At 34.5% G+C, this 25,908-nt stretch overlaps 1 protein-coding gene across 1 annotated transcript in view; it reads left to right on the top strand.

Annotated features, from left to right (window-relative positions):
- LOC127849843 (uncharacterized) overlaps window positions 1-25,908 on the top strand; it is a 189,122-nt gene that overhangs the window by 133,250 nt on the left and 29,964 nt on the right. Inside the window, exons 3-7 of the mRNA XM_052382595.1 lie at window positions 21,467-21,650; window positions 22,494-22,639; window positions 23,341-23,590; window positions 24,025-24,222; window positions 24,860-25,081. Of these exons, the coding sequence (XP_052238555.1) occupies window positions 21,467-21,650; window positions 22,494-22,639; window positions 23,341-23,590; window positions 24,025-24,222; window positions 24,860-25,081 (1,000 nt within the window). The remainder of the gene's footprint in view (window positions 1-21,466; window positions 21,651-22,493; window positions 22,640-23,340; window positions 23,591-24,024; window positions 24,223-24,859; window positions 25,082-25,908) is intronic.

Genomic DNA, 25,908 nt, shown 5'->3' with positions numbered 1-25,908 from the left:
ACCAGTGACTCTCTTTAAACGAAAAACACCATAAAATCAGAAAGTGTTTCCTTTGATTAGCTTGTGCACATTGCACAGGCTAATCAGTGTGCACAGGCTTATCTCATTTGGCATGCATTAAGCCCCGTCTTCCCTGAAAGCAGCCACCATGTACAGATTTCAATGATAAACTGGCCAATGTCGTCACACAAGCTGTTAAAAACACTAGACTGGCCAATATCTTTGCACAAGCTGTTATACACTATTGATTACATACAGGTTGCCTGCAGTGTACCAGTGGTGAACCATAAACAGGCAGTGGTTATCGTTCCTAACATAGTTAACAGCAGACTGACTTGCAAAACTGCCTCTTTATTAGTAGTTAGCTCACAACTAAAAATGAATAAGTTTTTATGCGTATTACAAAACAACAGCGACCATGGTAGGATAATTTCAAAATCGTAAGAATATAAGATTTATTTTAACAAGACAGTATTACATGATTGTTAAAAACATAGGTCTATTTTAATGTTAAAAACTAAAGAGTTACTAAGCGGGCAGGGAACAATCGGAACTATTATAACATGGTTAATAATAAATGTTTCTCTAATCGATTTTCAAAGGCGTGTGGTCGAATCCCACTAGAACTATACATACATATAAAAAGCATTATTTGAAAATGTGTTGTTTGTGTTCAATCTTGAAAGATATTAATCTATATAAAGAGTTAAACTGATATGCTTCTGTATATAACGCAAAAATACACAACGTGAAGGTAACAAACCGCAGTATTCTATCACGTTTCGATAGCACGTTACAATGATTTTTTTTAGTGGAAACTTACTTTGAAATGACTAATAACTGAGGCGAACAACGCATTTCCGAATGTTTTATTAAAATTCAGTTATAACATATAGTTTTATCTTATATGTTGTTGTTTTTTCATCTGGCCCATATTACCTTTATAAACAAAACACGTTGGCAGAAACGCTTATTGAACTGTTTACAAATTCAGATTGTCTATTAAACTCCTGTCTATTAAACTCCTGTCTATTAAACTCCCTTCAACTGTAATTCATTTGCACGAATGCATGTTCCGTACAGAACAGCATTTGTGTTCCATACACAAGGTAGAAGTTGACTGGTTATTTGACGTCATGTCCGTTTTTGCATCATACCTTCTTGAACAACTGTAAAATTCCCTCATTAATGCATTTTGATTATCAAAATGAGAATTAAAACATACAGGCCCGATCGTGTGCGTAATACCTATTCCATTCCACAAATGTTTGCAATAATTATGATACATGTCGCGTTCTAGTTCACTGCCGCTTGTCCTATAGTGACGTAATTCAGAATTCGGAGCGACGCTATGAAGATCTCTAAACATCCGCCGAAGGTCCTCTACAGATTTGGTCAGCGTGATGATATAGTTCCTAGCCAAAGACAGCGTAGAGATTTTGGACAGTTTTCTAACAGTTGGGCCGTTAGAGAACGGGATCACTTCCCGTAAGGCGTCCATGGCCACGTTTAAATCGCGCATTCGTCGTCTTTCCCGCATGTTTATTTTAGCCCGAGTAATATTGTTTGTTTTGGAGAATGCGGACTCGATGCTCTCGGATGGTCGCAACGTGATGTCGCTGACGTCATTGTCGGAGACGTCCTCTGTTGCAGAGATAGGGCGTTCGTCCACATGCACTTCTTTTCCTGTTGTTTTTTGGACTGTTCTTGCATTGCTCATATTGGCACGTTTTCTTACAGTCACCAATTCTTTCTTTCGTACGCTGAACATCCGGAGAAAAATCTTCGCGTATGCACGTATTTATTGTAAATTTCGTGTGAAAGTTATTTATTTGAACAATATGTGCCATAAATTTACTATGGCAATATTATTTTTGTTTGTTTCTGTATTCACTTTGAATTGCAATATTTCCATTCAAGGTTATTTCACGTTTTAGCCATGAAATTAAAGGATAACAAGTTATATGTGCACTATCTTTTATCTGATTCTCCCAAATCTATAGTCAAACCCTGTCTTGATAAGCATTCTCTGAGGAACGAAATCAAATCATTATGGGCGGGGCCTAAGACTGCCAGCAAAGGATCCACTGTGCCCGAGTGTCGATATCGGTACCCTGGGGCTCTAGTGCACGCCTCGCTTCCCCCAGGGACGTCATAGGGTGGTGTCGCTAAATACCGCGCGGTGGATGGAGCCCGAACAATAGGCGAGGTGACGAGAAAGCATGTGAAGAAGCTCTTCTCTACAGATGTTCGTGATGCGCGGCAGATTGTTCGGTGTTTCGGTGACAAAAGTCAGGTCTTAATTTGATAGTCAACATGCCAATTAGCGAGAGACTGTTCACAGGAGAGTGATTTCTGACCACTCTTTAGTAACCGTGAGAGTTGTTTAGATGTCAGCTGCTTTTGGCATGGCTGTTTGTTTGCCATATTGCAAGAATGTTAACAACTATGGAGCCAGTTTTATAACTACGGAAAGAGTAAGAAAATAATAATTAATATTTACAAAAGAGGAATGTATCACTAAACCAAACTGTTGTGAGTAACAAAAGTTGTAATACGAATAGATGGTTATGCTTTTTATTGACAATGATAGGCATCGGGTCAGCCCATCATCCCCATCTTAAATTGAAACGGTATCGTCTCATCAATCAAAATCGCGTGATACCACACCAACATTTCGAGTATGTGGCACCATCGCACAGAATGTACGTTTTTACGTCAACGTTTAACGCTTTTATACTGTACATGTTTCCGCCATTTTCCAGTTAGTCTGGGCGATTGTGTTCAGACTAAATACCAAGCTCCAGAGCGACGATCATAATCAGTTGCTCGTCAAAATCAATATTCATATACTGATTTCGAATGTTGACTATGAAACCACTATCCGACATTGTTCATCCTGACGCCTTCACTGAATGCGAGTTGCTGACCAACCCATTATTATTAGTCTCTAATAATGGTTCTTGCGAAGCAGTCCATTGCACGTGTAGTGGTTAATTTAACACTTCATTACTGCAGCGACTCCGAATGGAACATGGGAATGCAATGTGAAGCCCTTTTTTGACGCAGGGGACGATTTAAGAAATCAATTGAATAAGCTAATCATCGTTTAAAAAGGTAATTATTAAAATTTATTTTAAGAATGCATAAACACAGAACAAATAAGTAAACTTATTTGACAATATCTTCGCCTAAGTCCAAAATTTACACGTTGAAAAGCCCTTTTTTGTTCTCAGTGCACCAAAGTAAGACAATAGTTAGTGGTAAGTAAAAAGACGGAAATATTACATCACTTGATGATTAATTGTTATGAATTTCCTTAAATATATTGTAAAAACTAACCGCTGTTAATTGCATACTTCCATTCACTAGGTATTTGACGTAGATTTTCCGTTTTAATTGACAGCAGCAATATATGCGTTATTACGAACCACTTAAATTTACGTGAATCAAGTTATGTCGAAGCATTTTTGTTTTAAAAGGAATTCTTACATTATACTTCAAGTCTCTTAAAATGATAAAACCAATCATGGTGATAATGACGCTGGCTTTATATAGCGATGGCGATTATTAAAACGGTGTGAATACTAGTACATCTGATGAGCACGAAGGTGATGTAAATGACCGATCTGATTAAGTCGTCAAAATGGTGAAAATGAGAAGTATGTTTTCGCTTAAACCGCATTTCCAGGCAACCTCTCTTTGCTCTGAACCCTGTCAAATCTGTGCGCTGAGGTGGAAACGTCACATCAGTTGTAAACGATGATGTTATTTTCGAGTCACTCTGGATCAGCAGACGATTTATTTTATAAATCAGACTCTGGTTTAATGGTCGCCATCTTTCGAACTACTTTCAAAAGTACAACAACAACAATATACACAGTAGAAGAAAATTTTAATTGCGAAAAGTTGAACAATTGAGTACATGTGTCACGGTTTTTGAGTGGAATAGTGTTATTTTCAACTGTGTAGATCTACGCAGCATTTGAACTGGTAGTGGAATTGTTGATGGAAATGGAATTTAGAAATATATCTAATAATTCGTCATCGTGTAGAATTATCATCAGCATCATTTCTGTGGAACATTGCAATATTCAAAATACAAGTTTTTCATAGCTATGGTGCTTTTGACATAGTTCACAAACCATCAACACTGAAATAATTCCTGCACACAGGTAAAGTAAATAATTGAATTTGTGCAGAATGTTTTTTTTTTTTTTTACAAATTATTATTTATTTTAACCAATTTATTTTAGATAGAATGCACTCAAAGTCTAAAGCTTAGTAAGACACTAAAGCCAGTTTCCTGAGTAGAAACAATACTTGTTCAGAGTATAGCAGGCTCAATCTGCCTCTGGTTTATATGGCCTCAGCCTTTAACCTGGGTCGCTTTGATTTCATGAGTTTAGCCCCCATATCAACAATGCTTTCTCGATCCTATCTGCACTTATTCATTTTGTTAAAATATTTTGAGAACCCTCACTCTGACAGTGCCAGTGGAAATAAAACAGGGACCTTATTAGTGTAGCAAACGGGCCCAGATTACTAGCTTATTTTAGGGGGTAACTGGTCTACGATTTTCAACAGCAAGTTTTATATGTCAAAATGTTCGTATAGGTCTGTAGTTATTGAAAACGACTTTCGTTTTCTCCAAATAGGTCGGAGATGGTAAAAAAACAAGATGGCGTACATCATGGCCGACACTAATATGTAAAGGCAAAATTAAATCAACCATATTAGTTTAAATAAAATTTATTTTGAATAACAACACCATAATGTATTAAAAGTAATTTAATATTGTATATTTATACAATACATTATTAACAACAACTCAGTTCATAAATAAAAAAAATGTCAAGGTCAAAACAAAGGTCAAATTAGTGTCTATTATAACACTTTTTTACCCTTAAATGCAAGAAAATAATAAATAACACACAAACAGTGCCATTAATATTAATTACCAACATACAAACAGTGCCATTTATATTACCAACATCATTTACTGAGTATTATCATTGATTTTACATTACATAACAATCATGAAATATATCAGTTATGCAGTTTGGAACAAGCTAACATGTGTTTTGTGACACATATATAAAACATACTGTTAGATACAATATTATATTTAAGATGAACATGTCATGGTTATGGTTATGGTGAAATTACACACACACACACACAATTGCTTCAAATAATATAACAATCATTTTAACCAATAATGAACTTTTTATCAACTAGATGTACAATTTAAAACACGTTACATACTATTAAAATGTTAAAGGTTACACACCACTTATAGCTTGTACATGTTTTTAAGGTCATTATTTTTCTATCAACTTATCTATATTTAGTATTTAAGAAAATAATAATTAATACAAAAAACTGTCATTTAGATTGACAAAACCATTCACTGACTATAATATTAAAGGATGTAACATCACAAAACATTCATTTTTTTCAGAAATGCCTTTTGGAACCACCTCACATGTATTTTGTGACACATACATGTTTTAAATCATACTGTTTTATACATTATTTTTAAAAAAGATGAACAAGTCAAAATTATTGTGCAATGACATACACTCACATAATGAACAATATAACAATTTTTGGACATACTTGTTAACAATGTTTTATCAACTGGATGTAAATATTAAAACCGAGTGAGTCACAGGTTCTTCCCACCAAGGTTTGCACTTTGACAACCAGTGATTGTCAGGCTTGTCATTTCTGTCGTCAGTTGTCAAAACACCTATATACTGTTTGATTCCAATAATGTCGCTTTAATGGAATTACCATTTTTATACATTTGATTCTTAATATTTAATCACCCAAACTTGTTTTATTAGTAGTTCAATTTTGCAGTACCGCCCCATTAATATTTTTATTTTTACTTTACAGTACTGCCCCTGGATTTTATTCACGTCATTGTGTCTTCGCTTGTCAATTACGTCATAACTCTTTCTCTGTTCCTGGGTACATTGATTTTTATGACGCCATACGACCAACTTTCCCAGTTGTAATCTACATGCATAGGTCATTGGGTTTATAATTTTATATTTATTTTCTCTGTGACAAGCGTTTCTTGTTTGATTTATTTTTTAGCAGTACATAAACAACCAAGCAATGTAATATGGAACTTTTACACCCATTATTGCTGCTAATTCCTGTATTTGTGCGATGATGATCTGAAACATAAACTTCATGATGCTATATTTTTTAAATCTTTTTCTATAAAGAGGAAATGTAGTTGACACTTGTTCATAGTTTCATTCCATCGTTCCTCAAAAAGTTGTAACTCTGTTGCTCTGGTATCTTCAATACCATTGAGTAATTAAATGGTAATTAAATTGAATGCGTTTTATTTCCCTTTTATAATTGTTGAATTTGAGTAACAATGCTATGAGGTTAAATTTTATTTACACTTTAATGTATTATGAATATTACTGGGCCAAGTGTGAGGTTGAGCGCTCCATAACCGGTTTAAACCCCAATGCTTTGCATTGACCGTTCCAAGGCGGTGACCCCAGCTTTATTCTTATTTGTGTTTATGTTGTTTTGTATTGTGCTGTATTGTGCTGTTTTGTACTGTTTGAGAAATCGGTCACTTGCCTTAAATGAAGGACCTACCTACTAATTGTTAATAATAATAATTCAATACTACTCCAACAGCTGGAGTTTCTCTTCTTTATATTGTTACCGCAAATGTCAGACATCAAAGGATTTATGTGGCAATTTAATAATCTTGTCCAGGAAACAACATGTTCTACAGCAGTACTTAACTGGTGCAAATAAATTAACATGACGCATTTAAATTTCTGTCATATCCCATTACATCATGTTTAAAATGAAATTTGATTGATATGAGCATTACTAATAGGCTGTTTACAATTAAATACATTTAAAGATAATGATCATGAACAAAGTAATGACAAAGTGTTATGTTGATAGTAAATGTAACGATGTGTCGTTATTACAATAAAGTTAGAAGAACAGAGCATTAGCAGACCGGTGCCCAGGGTCTTCCTGGTAGCTTCTGTGTGACAGTGCTATTGTAGGAATAGGTTCCATACTCGTGGTTTGGAGTGCATGGTGACTCCAGTTTTGAAACACTCAGATAGGCTTGTATTGTCCACTGTGTGCATGATATATATGAGTGGACTGTTTTAGGGGATAAGTATTCAAGCCGTCATAGTGAAAGCACGGTGACTGTTATTAATAATCGCCCAGGCAGGCGTTTTTTAGGTGCCTCAGTTATTGTTGTTAGTTTTGATTGAAGTTAATTAATTCATGTTTATATGCCCCAATCATTTGTTAATAATATCGTATCATAAGCCAGGTAGGCTGAAGGAAAATTATTCGTATATCTAAGCAGAGTGATCACACCCCCGTTCACGTTACAGTAAACAATTGTTAGACACACAACAATTGTGAAAGTGCAAATCATGTCATAAAAATGCAACACAGTGGCGACAACAAGATTTACCACAATTTATTAATACGCTGTACAACCTCGTCAAAGGTGAACAGGAGGAACGAGTAATAAACATGCGCGACACAGGAATTTGCTCGTCTATTTCCATTACTCATATCGTAATGCATTCAAAAATATTTGAAAATAAAACCATTTCTTGGTGGATTTGAATGTAATTTAAAATGTAAACATAAAGTAACGTTTCGTTTATGAAAATGCAAATGTTGTTTGTATTATAAATTGAAAACGTCAAACTTGCTTACGTGTAATAAATCTTTCAAAATACTGACAGGATGTGATGACGTTGATATCGACCGGAATTTGTATATAAATTTTCCTAGCACGATCCTTCACTGTGTCTATATTTTGATTCAGGCACAGTTGGGAGTGAATTGTAAAACTACACATTGGTATTTGTATTATAAATTGAAAACGTCAAACTTGCTTACGTTTAATAAATCTTTCAAAATACGGGCAGAATGTGATGCCGTTGATATCGACAGCAATTTGTATATTAAGAAACAACATGTGTTTATTTCGTTTCTATACACATATCTGAAAGCGACATCAGGTACGTTGTTATTTTCGTATTTTATTGGTCACACTTTGCGGAAATGTAACACATGCTTACTAAATAAGGCTTAACGTTTCTAAACCGTAATTGCGTAAATAATAAGACATGTGCGCATACAGCAGAAACAAAACACACACACTGAATAACGATGATTTAATCGTGTTCATAATTTTTTTGCAAAATCAATGTTCATTTCTTAAAAAAATGCTGATCCATGGTTGTTTATTGGTCAACATGCAGCGATTTGGAGTTACGATATTTCAAGTTATATTAATACTTACATTTTATTAAAATGTAATTTTGCGTAAAATAGAATTTTTCGTGTATTTTATGGCTTTTATAATAGTGATTTAATGAAACGCTTGGCGTATTTGATTCGAACGGATTAGACCTAATATCGTATAATTAAAAGTTGTCAAAATTATATTACCTGTTTAACAGTACACATAGCGCGTCCGTATAGTTTTCTATTCGACCACATCAAAGACGGTAATTATCAAAGCGCTGAAGGCACTGAAGTTGTTCGCTGTTGTCGTCCTTGATTAGCTTGTGCGCATTGCACAGACTAATCAGTGTGCACAGGCTAATCTTATTTGACGTGCATTAAGCCCCGTTTTCCCTGAAAGCAGCCAATATGTACAGATTTCAATGATAAACACTAGACTGGCCAATGTCGACTTACAAGCTGGTATATCAACTCACTGCTAGAGCAGAATCATTTGTCGTCTGCTGCAGACAGGCAGCGGTAATCGTCCCTTGCAGAGTGAGTTGTGGTTCTTACCATACTTAAGGCTTCTAAGCACATACTGATTTGCAAAATATGCCCTGTAAATTTAGCTGGCCGCTAACGCGACCAACTAAAACCCCCTGATGTTACAGTGTTTCTACGCAGGTATTTAAATCATTCTGCACCGCGCAAATTTGATAATAAATTATTTGAATATTAAGAGAGATGTACATTCTGCTTGTAATATTTATGAACACACGCTGAAAACCACATTTAACTGAATGATGTGAATAAATAATGTGATTTACGGAGCTATTAAATTGAACAATCAAGTGAAAACATGCCAAAGAGTTGACTGTATTACTGTTGTAACAACTATTTCAATCATATTGAAGTTTATATAAAGCAGTATGTTGTTTCTATTTCACATTGAGTTTGACACCTATTTTTTACTACACGCATATTCCAGATTGTATGGCATTATGCATATATTTACCAATTGACGATGATATACTAATGATATCGTCAAGCATAATGATGTACACTGATAAAGATGTACACTGCACAAATTTATATTATTGGATAGTGGGACCTTTACATCGATACCGTTCTGCTATAACTACTTCGTATATTATTACTACTATTTATACTTTTTTCCAGCGCTCTCGAAGCTTCACCGAAACAAAATTGTGTTGAGAACAATATTTAACGAAGAGACCTTTTTATTATGGAACCATTAAACAAAAATTAACATTTAATATATTTTTTCAATGTTATAAATAATTCGAAGTCAATGCCTTTATAATCTTTGGTACATTTGCAAGATTCCTAATATTGTATACATCATGGTCTTTCTTCTTGATAGTTAACATGAGGTACGCGATTATTGTAGCGGTGTTCCTTTGCCTTGCTATGTCCGGTATGTTAAACACTTAACATGATTTATTCATAAAAGTTGGACAGATCCGTAAAAAGTCGTTTTACATTTTATAGCATATTTCATTCTCATCTATTTACATCCCAATTAAATTATTAATGTCAATAAATTGTATTACCACTCAAATTTAATTATATTGAGGTTTTAATTAAAGAGCTTTTTACTATTTTGCATAAATGCATTTTAAGAATATAAAGGGACTGTCCAACAGATTTTGGCATGTATTAAAGCTTGTCATTAACTGCTTAAAATGCTTTATATTGATAAATTTAAACATTTGAACTAAAAATCTTCAGTAAAAAATAAGAATACAAATTTAAAAAAGAAGAAAAAACGTTAACCTCCACAAGACTCGAACCACTGACCCCTAGAGTCATAGAGTTATGGAGTAAAAAGTCTCCCGACTTTACCACTCGACCATCCACGCTCACGATTAATTCGGAGGTATTTTTTTAGCTATATAAGCAATCCACGTAGTTCCCCAAAATATCGATTCGCGTCGAACGACGCTTTTGACTGTTGGACAGTCCCTTTAAAACGATAAATTATGATTTGATTTTACCCAAAACATATTTGTTAACTTAATTACAAAGTGTATGCCATTCATACCATACTTATTAATATTGCAAATAAATGTCTTTAAAACTTTAAGAATAAATAATTATCCCCTTTCCGAAGGCCGACGCCCCTTTCCGCAACGAGCTCTTTCCTTTACTCGTATCGTACGGCATTCAACAATATTGTAAACTTTAAAGCATTTCTTGATGGATTTGAATGCAATTTAAACATAAAGTAAGGTTTCGTTTATGTAAATACCAATAAATGTCTTTCAAAATATTAAAATAAATAATTGTAGCCCCTTTCCGAAGGCCGAGGCACCCTTTCCGCTATGAGCCCTTTCCGTGGTGCTCGCCCCTTTACGTTTCTCGTATCGTACGACATTCAAAAATATTGTAAAGTTAAATCATTTCTTGATGGATTTGAATGAAATTTAAAATAAAACCACAATGTAAGGTGCTGTTTATGAAAATACCAATAAATGTTTTTAAAACATTGAAAATAAATTTATAAAGTTAAATCATTTCTTGATGGATTTGAATGAAATTTAAAATATAAACATAATGTAAGGTGCTGTTTATGAAAATACCAATAAATGTTTTTAAAACATTGAAAATAGATTTATTTAGGCCCTTTCCGAACACCGAAAACCCTTTCCGCGGAAAAGGGCCCTATCCGCGGAAAAGGGCCCTTTCCGCTATTCAGTCATACTCCCGATGTTTTTCCTGCGAATTGGGAATTTTTTTATTTGAATTGGGAATTAATTTTCATTTTGAAATTGGGAAAAATTGTTGCATTGAGAATGGTGCCAATTTACGGTAATAACTTTATATAGAGCAAAAACGCTGGACATAATTGCCAAAATTTGTTTTTGTTTCATCTTCTGCAGACAGAACATCAAGGTCATGTCTTAATAATAACAAAGGGAAGCAATCACACACTTACTGTCTGGGGTGAAAAACAGCTATGTTTGAACTTAGTCCACGCAAACAAAATAGTTTGCAATTGTGTTTTTTTTACTTTTAAGACTTCTCATCATTTAATAAGATTTCAACATTAATGACATAAAATTGAAACAAAGCAACGCAAAAAACATGCCTGTGTTAACTAGTCTTTTATTACTTATTCAATACATGTTAATCTCTAGACTAACAGAGCTTACTGGTTAAAGCTACTATTTAAAAGTAAATTTTAGAAATTGAAACCTAATAATATCTACAATTTTGATATTATTACATTATTTTCTCTATACCGTAATTATATCTCAGAGTTATTTATTCCATTGTCTCGCTTGCGTGATCTTATTCAATTATTTGACAAATTAGGGGCGGAACATAGGCTTGAACGAGATCCTGATGTAAATGCATACTTTACATTTTTTTAAAGGATTATTTGAAAATAAAGTTAAATAATTGAACCAATCATAATTTAAACAGTGTTTTTCTCAACATATGTTATTATTAATTAAGATATTATTAAAAACAGCACCCGCATGAGTGTTTTTTTATTCATTTTATTTCAAATAAATGGTTTACAAATATGTATTACAAGCATTTTTCTGCTGTTTTCACTGAAAACGTCTATTTTAATTTATAATGTTATGTATTATGATATAAAATATAGAAATTGTCATGACAAAATGCTTAATATGGCCAACTATTCAACTAAAGGTGTGTTTTTGGTTTTGGCGGCCAGCTTTGACGCCATTTTGTTTCCATGGCAACTCCAACACTTACGGAAAAAATAATACCCATTACAATAATTCAGACTTAGACCTGCATTTTGATATATAAAACTTGCTGTTGGCTTTCATAGACTACTCTGGTCCCATATTTAGGGTCTCATTTGCTACACTATTTGTGATTGAGTATATTTTTTGTAATTTTCTCCCGTACAGACACTAACTACAACTGATTGTTTTTTAGTTCTCCCCTCATCAGATTCTTCTAGACTTTTGATATGTTTAAGAGTGAGGGTTGAAGTATCAAAATCAGTCATCATACTTTCTGTTGCATTTTGTTTGAGGTTAAGCCTATTTTTGGGCTAGATTGACTGGACTATTTTAAATTATAAGTTAAATAGACACTTGCATATAAAAACTGATTTTACATCAAAACTAAATGTTTAATTTGATTTTTTAAATACTTAACAAATGAAACCGTGTCCATGCTTGCATGAACACAGTTTATAAATACTGTCAGAATGATAAAATATGCAAATACTATAAATACAAATGCCAGGGAAGTGCTTTTTGTACTAAAAAATCGAATGAATATTACAATAATACATTCTGAATATGTAATTAACAGTTTCGTCTGAGAAAATCATCAAAATTTTACATATTTATTCAAATCTCATAAATCATATTTCAAAAACACATAATTACTTCAAATTCTTTCACACAATACTTAACAAGAGGGCCATGATGGCCCTGTATCGCTCCACTCCTGAAAAAAAGGCTGAAACAAATATTCTCGGCATGTGCAAATACTTAAATATAGGCCCTCAGCACATGTACACTTTTGTGACCCCCTGGGCTGGGTCATTTTAACCCCAGGGGAATAACTTGAGCAAACTTTGTAGAGGACTACTATATCTCACTACATACAAATGTAGCAGCCCTAGGTCCTAGAGTTAAGGACAAGAATATTATAAAAGTTTGCACAATATAAGCAAGATATAAGCGTATATAATGTTCAATTTTGTGACCCGCGGGACAGGGTCAAATTTGACCCAAGGGGCATAATTTGCACAAACTTGGTAGAGAACAATTAGATGTCAATACATACCAAATTTGGTAGCCCTATGCCTTATGGTAAAGGACAAGTAGATTTTTTAAGTTTTCACAAAATAAGCACTATATAAGCATATAATCGATATGTGGCCCCCGGGGCAGGGTCAAATTTGACCCCTGAGGCATAATTTGAACAAACTAAGTAGAGGACTATACAATGTCACTACATACCAAATTGTGTAGCCCTAGGCCAAATGTTTATAAACAAGCATTTTTTTTAAGTTTTCACACAATAGGCACTATATGTTCAATTTTGTGACCCCCGGGGCAGGGTCAAATTTGACCCCAGGGATAAAATTTGAACAAATTTGGTAGAGAACAATTAGATATCACTTATCAAATTTGAAAGCCCAAGGTCCGATGGTTATGGACAAGAAGATTTTTTGAAGTTTTCACAAAATAGGCCTTATATAAGCAAATTTTCAATTTTGTGACCCCCGGGGCAGGGTCAAATTTGACCACAGGGGCATAATAATAATAATAATAATAATAACTTTATTTCATGAATAATTCACATTAAGAAATAATTTCTTTTTTACAATGTGGTCTTCAGTAACAAAACACAAGTATATATTTTGAAACATGCATACGAACATACAAGGGAAAAAAGAAAATGAACTATACAGTTAAATGTTATAATAACTACCTTATCAATTCCGACGACGTCGACGACGACGAAAATAACGACGACGATGATAATGATGACGATGATGATTATGATAATACAAAATATGCAAAATGTGATACAAAAATCAATCTTTCAAAAATTAGTCTTTCAAATAAATCACATCAGACACATCACAACAAAGTATTAACATAGAAAAATTAACAAATGAGCATACATATATATCAATGATTTGTTTGTAGGTATTCTTTAAATTTTGTTTTGAATGTAGTATTCGAAGACACTTGTCGGATGCTTATTGGAATTGAATTCCATATGGTTTGTGACCGAAACGAAAACGCTCGTTTTCCATAATTTGTTTTAAACGGAATAGATGATATATCAGTGTGTGTGATGGATCTAAGAGCGTACACATTGTTATTTGAGATATGTATAACATTATTGAAATAAAAGGGCATTGCGCCTATTACAAACTTATGAACAATAGATCCAGTTAGGAAAGTACATCTGTTATTGAATGTCAACCAACCAAGTTCTTTGAATAAGGGAGCTGAAGGAGTTGAATATGGTTTATTCAGTATTATTTTAGCAGCTCGTTTTTGTATCGAATGTATTTTACGTAAGTGTGACTGTATTGCTGAACACCATAATGCGCAACAATAATCCATAGTCGTTAATATATATGAGTTGTAGAATAGTTTGTTTGTGTCATAGTTAATAAAATAGTTAATTCGTTTTAATAAGGCCAGTTTAAAGTTAAGTTTACGACATACACTGTTTATGTGAGATTGCCATGTAAGATGCTCATCAATCGTAACTCCTAGTAAATTAAATTCTTTGGTTTGTTCAAGGAGAATGCCATTAATATTAATAATTAAAGGCATAATTTAAACAAATTTGAAAGAGGTTCACCCCAAGAACATTCCTGAGAAATTTCATCAGAATTGGACCAGTAGTTTAGGAGAAGATGTTTAAAGGAAAAGTTAACGCACGGACGCACACACGCACGACAGACACAGGACCATGACATAAGCCCCGCTGGCCTTTGCCCAGTGGAGCTAAAAGATTGCACAGTTTATGATTGTTATTGATTCTCTATTAATGTAAACATGTATCATTATTAATCTTGAAGCATCTTCAATTGTATTTATAATAATACACATCTAAATCGGTTTTAACAATTATTATATAAAGATTAAGGCTGACTCAATAAACTAATAATCCCTGATTTCTGCAGTACTTGCAGACAAACAAGGAATACTGCTGTGATATTAATTTATGTAATGGGATATAAATTTGACTTTAATAGAAAAAATCAAAGCATAAACATGTATATATACATGTATATTAGTTAAACTAAAATTGATTGGCCATTGATAAAAAGATATTATAATATATGTATATATATATATATATATATATATATAGATATATATATATATATATATATATATATATATATATATATATATATATATATATATATATATATATATATATACTTGTAAACAGAAAATTAAATATGTATGTTTCTATGACATCATTTAAGACTTTTATTTTCAGACAAAGTAGAGTGAAGCTTCAAACAGTATCCAATTGTAACAGTCAATTTTGGGAAAATCAACCTTAGAATTATTTTCTGTGTTGGTCAATGTCATAATAAGTATAAAATGTATATTGAACTGGAAGTTTTCTTTATTTTAAATGATAACATTTGCTTGGTCAGCCATAATTGTCACAATTAAGTGGTCTTTTTACACTGTAGTTTTTTAATGACTGGGTTTGTTCTGAGAATGAGCCACACAAAGTATCATTGGGGAGATGAGTTGTCAATGTTATGCTTATCAGTCTTTCATAATCCAGTATACCTGTAAAAAAGAGAATTTGTCACTAATAATCACACAATATACACAATTAAAATTGTTTGCATTTAGATTTATTTAGTACTGCACATAAATCATTTTCCAAAATTATGTAACAACATTATAATATATAATGCTGCAATACTAAAATAATTGAAGGTCGCTGATGTGTAATGGATGTGGTGTCCACCTAATAATCTGGAGGTCACTGGTTTGATCCCCAGTGTAGGAGCATTCTTAAGAAATCTCCAAGAGACACCCAGGTACTGGTTCTAGGCCCAGGAAACGAACTCAAGAGCATTTCAAATACATGTACGTTGTTACGTATTGAAATTAAATGGAACTAAAAATAGGTTAAAACTAAAAACTGAAACCCTTATTTATACCTTTTTATTTTGAATGAAGCAAATGTGGAAATTTATTAAAAATAATGAGTAAAATATAAAAATTCTTTTTAAAAATATTTAATGATGATAATGATATAATTCTATAGTACTTAAATGATAATAATAGCACACGAAATGTTAATTTATGATTTTTTTTTATCAATATCATCGTATTTACAACCAGATAAAGGCAATTATATCAGAAACGTGCATTAATTATATTAATGTTAAACCCAGACATTTGTATAGTTCTTCTTGAATGCTCTGAGCTTTTATGAGTACATACGTACAGCCCGGAGGTTCAATATAGCTGGGAGTTGTATTATTACAACTACGTCTATGATCGATTCGCTTCCTAAAACTGAACAAATATTTAATGTTTACATCGCGAAACGTAATGCATACAGTTTTACTTTTGGTTTGGTTGGTTTTGTAACTGTAATTTCATCTTAAAAATTGGATAATAGGGTGATTAAATAATAATGAACAAGTAAATCATTTGGATAATAGGTCAAAATGCAACAGAAATGAAGGTTAATAGTGCTCTTAATATCAAAGTTTCGGTAAAAAGTTTGGCGCTAGTTCAACGCGCGTCGTTTACAGCCTCATAACGATAGACTGATAACCTTTTGGTGAGTAAAGTAGTAATCCACGGCAAGATGGCGACCTTTAGCCACGAGGCCTATCTTACGGAGGAATCCGAGATAGCCGATGTATCACGATTGATTTTCGAGTATGCTTTGTGTTCCAAATTTTAACTTTGACAACACTAACTACACATATGACTCACCATTATTATATCTAAGTGAGCTATTGTTAAATTGCATACTTTATATTGGCCCAATTTCAAGACCTATGATTCTGTTCCTCAACTCGTATCATAGTGTATCATTCGATAGCTGGCCAATAAAGTATTATAGATAACTACTGTCAACAAACAAATAGATAAAATGTTAGTAGGCTAAATAAGGTACCTGTGAGCTCATGACATTCCGTAATCGCTATAAATTGCTATCAATATATCCGTCATATGTTTTATGACTTTACACACATTGAATTGTGCCATTTTCCCGTCCTATCAAGATGTCAAGAGCCTGGGTGTTGGTAGAGATGTCAAGAGCCTGGGTGTTGGTAGAGATGTTAAGAGCCTGGGTTTTGGTAGAGATGTCAAGAGCCTGGGTGTTGGTAGAGATGTCAAGAGCCTGGGTGTTGGTAGAGATGTCAAGAGCCTGGGTGTTGGTAGAGATGTCAAGAGCCTGGTTGTTGGTAGAGATGTCAAGAGCCTGGGTGTTGGTAGAGATGTCAAGAGCCTGGGTGTTGGTAGCTCTGACCCTTATACTGATTTTAAGGGATCTTTTCACGTTTTGGTAAATTGACAAAATTGAAAAATGTGTTTCAGATTCGCAAATTTTCGGTTTAGTTATGATATTTGTGGGAAAACAGTAATACTGAACATTTAGTATGGTCTAATATAACCAGTATATGCATCTTTTGACGATAATTATAAAGCGTTGCAACGCGAAACGATTGAATAATTTGGAGAGTTCTGTTGTTGTCTTTTAAATTTGTGAAACTACGAAGATTGCTTATATAACGTATAAAATACGCATCATATGTACGCTTGGCAGAATAGCTCAGTTGGCTTATGCGTTTTTACTTCATGATTCCGGGGGTTACTGGTTCGAGACCTGCTGCGGGCTACTTTTTTTTCCTTTTTTAAATTTTATTTTGGATTTTTTACTGGAGCTTTTAAAATTTAATGTTTACATTTATCATTATAAAGCATTTAATGACAAACTTCAAAACATGCCAAAATCTGTGAAAAGGCCCCTTTAAAGACAAGACTAATGAGCATTGCGCACATATAACATAAGAAAATCAAACTCACATTGCTACATAAAATTGATTCTCTTAGTAAACAACAGTATATATGTATGACTTAATTTTAGAATGTTTGCAAATGAATAACCGGTGAATCAATTATTTTGTTTTGTCAAAATATACATGTAAACGATGTTTATGGATATATTATCACTGATATTTTACGTTATTTTATAAAGTCAATAGTGCGTCATTTCGTTTTATCTAGACTTTGCGCCTGTTCCACAAAAATGACATTTCCTTACATTTAATTGGATTCTACATGCGCGCATTTCGAAGTTTATGAGGTCCCACTGCGCCTGAGGCTGCATTATGTAAGAACCCGGGGCGTGTTCCAGCACTCCTACCTAATAAAGTCGGTATATCTGAATTATTGCTACCGTCTACATTTTCCAGCTATTTTATGTTTTACTGAAACGCATTTAAGGTTTGCGCGGTCTTTCGCTGTGATGGAATTTGGAGTAGCTGCAGAAAACCCTACGTGCCCTGTGTGTTGAACATGGATCACCAAGATGTCAAGCGCTAATCTGACCGCATGATTCAAACTGCCATTGTGTTAGGATTTTACACTACTTCATTAAACAGAAAGTAAACGCCCAATATTTAAATATGTTTTTGAATACAAATCATCACGTCAAATGATTTAGTTAGTATTAGGTTTTCTTACAGCATTTTATTTAAAATAAAATGTATCGGATGATACCGTACATCAAATGGATTGTTTAATGAGATTTTAAATTCCCTCTGTTTACACATCGTTATCTAAATCGAAACTAGGTTGCATTGCAAAATAAAGCGACAGTCACGCGGGTATCTCAAGTTCATGTGACTGTGAGTGTATGAATCAATAGAGTATATCCGTCTGCGAAAAGATATTTGTTATAAAGTAAGCGTTTTAGCATTAAGTTTAATAGTTGCTGTTTTGATATTGTGGGCAAGGACATTGAGTGAATTTTGCTCGAGGATAAAATAATATTGGTAAAAACGTTTTGGACTTACCAATATAGGTATATATATATGTGTAAGATACTGTTACGTCGATACTGTCTGATACTGATCCAGCTTTAAATTGCAACAACAACAACAACAACTACTACTACTACTACTACTACTACTACTACTACTACTACTACGACTACTACTACTACTACTACTACTACTACTACTACTACTACTACTACTACTACTACTACGACTACTACTACTACTACTACTACTACTACTACTACTACTACTACTACTACTACTACTACTACTACTACTACTACTACTACTACTACTACTACTACTACTACTACTACGACGACTACTACTACTACTACGACAACTACTACTACTACTACTACTACTACTACGACTACTACTACGACTACTACTACTACTACTACGACTACTACTACTACGACTACTACTACTACTACTACTACTACTACTACTACTACTACTACTACGACTACTACTACTACTACTACTACTACTACTACTACTACTACTACTACTACTACTACGACTACTACTACTACTACTACTACTACTACTACTCTACTACACTACTACTACTACTACTACTACTACTACTACTACTACTACTACTACTACTACTACTACTACTACTACTACTACTACTACCACTACCACTACTACTACTACTACTACTACTACTACTACTACTACTACTACTACTACTACTACTACTACTACTACTACTACTACTACTTCTACTACTATTACTTAAGTAAATTACTGCGTAAAAGTGCCTGTCTGGTGTTGATTTACGCGAACACGCATTTGTTCTTTTATTAATTGTGATTGTCTTAACAATTATCGATCAATCTTTTTTTAAATGTTGGATTAGTAGTTTCTGTAGTTAAGCTTAAAGCGATATGTTTAGAACACAACTGATGTTGATGCTTTCGAACTGCGTGTGAGTACAGTGTTTGCAAAACATATTTTAGCTTCACTGCTATAAAAAGAGACATCACTTAATAATTCAGCTTTCATGGCACGGTTAAAAATTAACTATTTAAATCCTGATAAATAATATTGATCGTACGTCAAACAAACTGAACGTAACAAATGGTCATGTTAATTTATGGCGAATAAGCAGGGTCGAGACATACTTTAAAATAATTTGATTTACTTTTTATTCGCCGATTTATAGCAATTTTTGCGATAACTTAATGCTTTTTATTTGTAGACGTAACTAAAATAGAAAGTCCAACGCTCGTCATGTCTAAAGAGCACGAGGCATTTCAGCAAAGAACACAGGATGGCGGGATACCAGTATATAATACGGCAATGCCGGGGACCTGTGTAATGCCAGGACCGGTCTTAAACCCGATGTACCATGGAGGGCCCGGTACATCCCAGGGTTCCAATTGTCACCGGAAGAAGTCATACCTGGAGGCATACATGTTGTGGCTGCTGCTTGGTCTGTTAGGCGCGCACCATTTCTACTTGAGAGTAAGTATTTATTCTCAGCCACATTACTCTTGTGGGGATTGGTCAGGATATTGTTTCCAAGACAACTATTCTTCTACCTCTTTTTCAGGTAGCATGCACGTCTGTCACTGCAATAAGTATGTACACTTAATATGATTACCCTGCTTTACATGGGAAAGTAAGAGAAGGTTTTATGGGCCGTACTGAAATACTGTTCGAAACATTGAAAAAAACATTGAATAAACTTGTTATTAAGTTTCCAAACTGTTTGCTCCCTATTTACTTTGAGTCCACAGTCCACAAATTCCTGTAAAAGCTTTGAAGACATCGTTTCTTATGGACACATAACCGACAAAAATACTCAATCGGAACGCAAATCGAATAAGTTCTATGCAAAATAAAGCCAGTAGGTTCTTTGGAGTAAATCGAATATATACGAGTAAATTACGTCTTAACTCTTTCAGTGCTGGAACCGAATTTTGAAGGCCTTTGCAAACAGTTTGGATCCAGATGAGACGCCACAGAACGTGGCGTCTCATCAGGATATAAACTGTTTGCTATTCTGAGAGTACTTTTTGAAAAAAAAAATCAAAGAAAATGCTAATTTTAGAAATTCAGCAGACGAAATTTGAGCAGACGACAAATTTCCCAGCATGCAAAGGGTAAACAAGCGTAAGATATCCACCTCTTTAATTCGCGCCAAATATTCAATTAAATAAACGCAATTTCAACGTTTCATAAGACCTGATGCCTTTTTTTTGAATGCACAGTTATTGTCGGTGAATATACGCTTCAATAAAAACGTATACAAGTAATTAATATTTGTTTTCGTGATTTTGTTCAGAACCAAACAAATGAAATGTGCACTGAAATATTAAGACATAACCAAACATACTTGCGTGGTTAAGTGATACAATACGATGAAAGTATCGTATTCTTTTTACAGAATCGATATCAATAATACGACATCGTAATTTTTAATATTAAAAGTAAATCACAAGAGTACGTATGATTGTGTATAATTGCCCTTTCAATTCAATTGAAAGTACGTTTTGTATGTATAGCCTTCCAATATCGTTGAACAATATTCAACTAAAGGTAATCGTAGTGTTCATTAAACACGTCCACACATTTCAATAATTCAACCAACTGGACTATTCTTATATACTAGCGTTGTTCAGACCTTAACAACTTATACTTCAGCGACCAGGCTTTGGAGTCTTGTACTTCTTTACATTCGGATTGGGCGGCTGTGGTTGGCTGTTCGATATGTTCCGTCTTCCGTACCTGGTCAACAAGACCAACAAAGAGCTGCAAGAAAACATCCCTAGAAACGAGAAGAACATAAGTGACGCATACACGCTTTGGTTCCCTTTCGGTCTACTCGGTAAGTACGCCATTAAGCGAGAAGAAAATAGTTGTCGCATGTAAGCTCTGGTCCCATTTGGTCTGCTTGGTAAGTGATATGTATGTATAGAGACTGAGTATTAATGACGACTTAACACTCTGGTTCTCGTTCGGGTCTATTGGGTAAGTACGCGTATTTAAGGTGAGGCTTTTTGTTTTTGTAACCAAGTTTAATTTGTTATAAGATGGTTATTTGTGTTAAAATGTGTGTGGAAATAAGCAATCCATATATAGATCTTGTACACGTATTTCAAAAATAAACTTGTTCATGCAAAATTGACAGAAAAATGAGACGTTAAATGTCAAATTGCATTTGAAGACACAGAAATAAAGTACCCTTTTTACATGTAACATATTTTTACCCCGAATTTGTCTTCTTGGTATATTTATATCCATATTTCTGTTTGACATCTTTGGAAGTAACATATCGGTATTTGTTGAGGACATCAACATAAAAGGAGCCAAGTTCAGTAATATATACGACATTCATTGAATATTGATGAACACGCTGTTGCCATTACGTAACAATCATCAATTTGTATGTCATTTAATCGACCGATGATTTGGAAGTCTAGTAATGTTAATTACATATTCAAACACGTCTATAAACATACTTAAGGTTATTACAACTTTCCAATTCGATTATCATTCGACCAAATGTCAAATTAGAACTTAAGATTGTTGGGCGATGATATATCAATAGTTATCTGTTTAAACAGTTTCCACTTTTTGTTAATTAACTTGGACTTATATTTATGTTTTATCTCTAGATTAAGTATATATAATGCGCCAAAGCAGTACGATGTGTTCACATGCAATACAGGTTTTCATCACTTCTACCTGAACAAGCCTGGTTTCGGTGTCCTGTACCTGTTCACGTTCGGGCTGTTCGGCATAGGTTGGCTGGTGGACCTCTTCCTTATCCCGTACCACGTGCGCAAGGCCAACGACGCAAGTCCCACTAATAAGGTTTGTTGCAGAGAACCTTTTGACCCATTTGTGCCTAATGGACTCTCCAATCCTTCTAAATTGAATCAATTTATTTCCAAGATTAGGGATGTCTAGTATATATTTATTTCTATATTAAGAATATTTCTTACAGAAATTCCTTTAAGCAAACACGCAGACACAGATGAGACGCCGCATCAGCGGCGTCTCATCTGTGTTTACGCTGTTTGCCAAGGCTTTTTTTTCTAGACGCTAGGCATACATGGGTTAACGCGTGTGAGTTTGTGATATTGTGTGTTTAATTGTGTCGTTCACCATTATGATGATCAATTTAAGACATTGAAAACTACGAAGATCTACAGTGATCGTGTTGTTCATATTGTTGTTTATTGTGCACACATTCAAGTGTATACATGCTGTGATGGTGAAATGCTCTGAAACTATTAAAAACGTCAAGGTAAAGCGATCTCTTCCTCTTCCTGTTTATTGAACAAAAGGCTGAATTATGAAACTTGTGTGAACATTTGTCAAAACGTTTGAGCACTTAAGATTGAAATTTAAATCTCGACATATTAACGTAATGTTTTCCAGTGAAATCAGTTAATACGATGAATTAACTGATTTTACCGTCTTTACATAGTAATGTATCGTGAAAAATTCACAGAACACAATAGGCGTAGCATCCATATTTATAACTTATTATCTACCTATGGCTTAAATAGGAGAAACAGGTCGGGACGGCCTACGCGCTTGGAGTATCGCCCATAGGCCTTCTGGGCGCGCACCAGTTCTACTTGAACCGTCCCGAGTACGGGCTGCTCTACTTCTTCACGTTCGGCAACTTTGGTATCGGCTGGATTGTAGACTGGTTCCGACTTCCGGTTCTCGTAAAGCGCGCTAACAAGCACATGGCGCTTGGAAATGACGGCACCCGATACCTAGACGACGCGTATATCCTGTGGTTTCCACTCGGTAGGTACATGTTTGTGAATTGGGTGCTTGTATTTGTTGTTATCGTTTGCTTCATTTACCGCAAGCAGATTCATGATAGGGCTCAGATTACAACTACAGTAAAACACACCCGAAATACCCCCCACCGTAACATTTCATGTCAAAATGTGTATTTCTGGAACAGTCACATCAAACAAGGTCAGCTAATTGCCAAAGCGGTGGCATGGTATACCGAACTTGCTAATTACACCGAAATATTTATTAAACAAATTCTATTTCGTGGAATGACGATGATGATGATGTGATGATGATGATGATGATGATGATGATGATGATGATGATGGTGATGATGATGATGATGATGATGTGATGGTGTTGATGATAATGAAGATGTAGGCGCTCTCGTATTTTAACCATACTGTGTGCTTGTACTGTCTTATCGTCCATATCCACAGGCATTCTGGGCGCTCACCACTTCTATCTGAACAGGCCGCTATGGGGCATTCTGTACTTCTTCACATTCGGATTGTTCGGGATCGGCTGGCTGGTGGACGGCTGTAGGATGCCCTGTCTGGTAAAGGATACAAACAAGCTGAAGGAAGAGAGACGCCGTCTCCCTACGCAGGCTAACGGTTTCGGCTACGGCTACCAAGGTAATCGTCGGGTACATGTAAACGTTCATAGAACTATTAGCATTAAGTTTTGTAGCGGTTTAAGGAATATTCTGGGAACACAATATGTTCGAAAATTGTTCCAATAGTCAAATATGACTAGCTCTTTAAGTATGTGATATATATATATTATTAAATTCAGTATTTTCAATGTTAACACTTAGTTTATTTTGGTCATGTAGTCTTGCATTTTTTCTGGTAGATGCTATGGGTTATATATATTTAATCGTTATTGATACTGCATTCACCTTTTGTGCTCGAGCATGTGTGTCTGCATGAGTATATATTTCTAATAAAATAAAATAAATATTTTATGTCTTGAAATACAAATGGTTTGATATCTATTAGAACTTTGAAACATGTTCGAAGGTTTACGCAGTACAATGTAGATAAATTGCGTGATTTTTGTACATGACCCAAACACCTTTAAGCTTTTTGTCATAAGGATAAAAATGTAAACACCAAAGTGTACACTAAAACATATTGTGTGATTATTCAACGCATGACAGGGGCTTCTACTCAGTTCAGGACGACGGAACGAGCAAAACATTGTATGCAGGTGTCGATGTTTTCGTGAAATCGTTGCGTCAATATCCACACAATTTTGTGCATATTTAAGGTGCAATAATCTCCACGACGGGCATGACAACGGGCGCGGTAGGATATGGAGCTCCCGTTATCTACCCGACACTACCGGTTGCGCCTTACCCGCAACAGCAGCTGTATCCTACGCAGCACGCTTATCAACCGGCTGGTCCATACGGCCCACATACAATCGGCCAAAATGGACCGCAACAAAACGGCTACCAGCAACCTCCTGCGTATGCGGCCACCAATAACGGTACGGTTATTGCGTACACTAGTTTTATGAAGGTTTTCTGGTGTATAGAGGGTTTAAAAGAGCAAACACATTGACGGGCATCGATTTTTATACCTCTTTTAAAAAATGAAACGTAGTACGGGAAAACCTGCGTAAAGGTCTAGGCGATGACGTTAATTTGATAACGGTGATAATTTGTGGTAAAATGTGGTAAATAATATCTCAATGAAGTTTTTAACGATCAAGACAGGCTAAAGCAATCCTGCATTATAAACCTTACATTATAAAAAGACGACCATATTAATATCCCCGATGTCGTTCAAACATAGTTTTATTTGAATCAGTATAAAACTTTATGACAATGTTTAGTGTCATTTCTTCTCGGCAAAGTTAGATCAACAGCCGTATTGCATGAAGCATCTAGAATATGAATCTTAAAAAACGCGTCCTGGCCCACATTTTGACTACAAAGTAATACGACCTTAACAGATAAATTTTTCAGACATTAAAGTGTGCATTTTTTTAATTCATGATGGTATGGGTTTTAAGGTACACTATTTAGCCCAAACATTCCAGAAACAATCACGGAATTTATCTTACCTAATACAAATAGTTAGCGCGGATGTTTTATTATCTTTTGAACGAAGCTTATTAAATAAGGATAAGTTACTACTAAGTGCCTCTTAGGGATTGACACAATGGTCTCCCTTGATATGGTTTGCCCTGCTCCTATTTGTCGTGTTACAATTGGTATGACGGTGGCACGCGCTTTAAACGATGGACATATCGTACCAAATATTATAATGTAAAAATGTTATTCCTTCTCTTTGTAAACAATATATCTTTAT

Source organism: Dreissena polymorpha, chromosome 11 (genome assembly GCF_020536995.1).
Source record: "Dreissena polymorpha isolate Duluth1 chromosome 11, UMN_Dpol_1.0, whole genome shotgun sequence".
NCBI lineage: Eukaryota > Metazoa > Mollusca > Bivalvia > Myida > Dreissenidae > Dreissena > Dreissena polymorpha.
The sequence above is the reverse complement of the archived record's forward strand: the minus strand, read 5'-3'. Positions and strand labels throughout refer to the sequence as shown.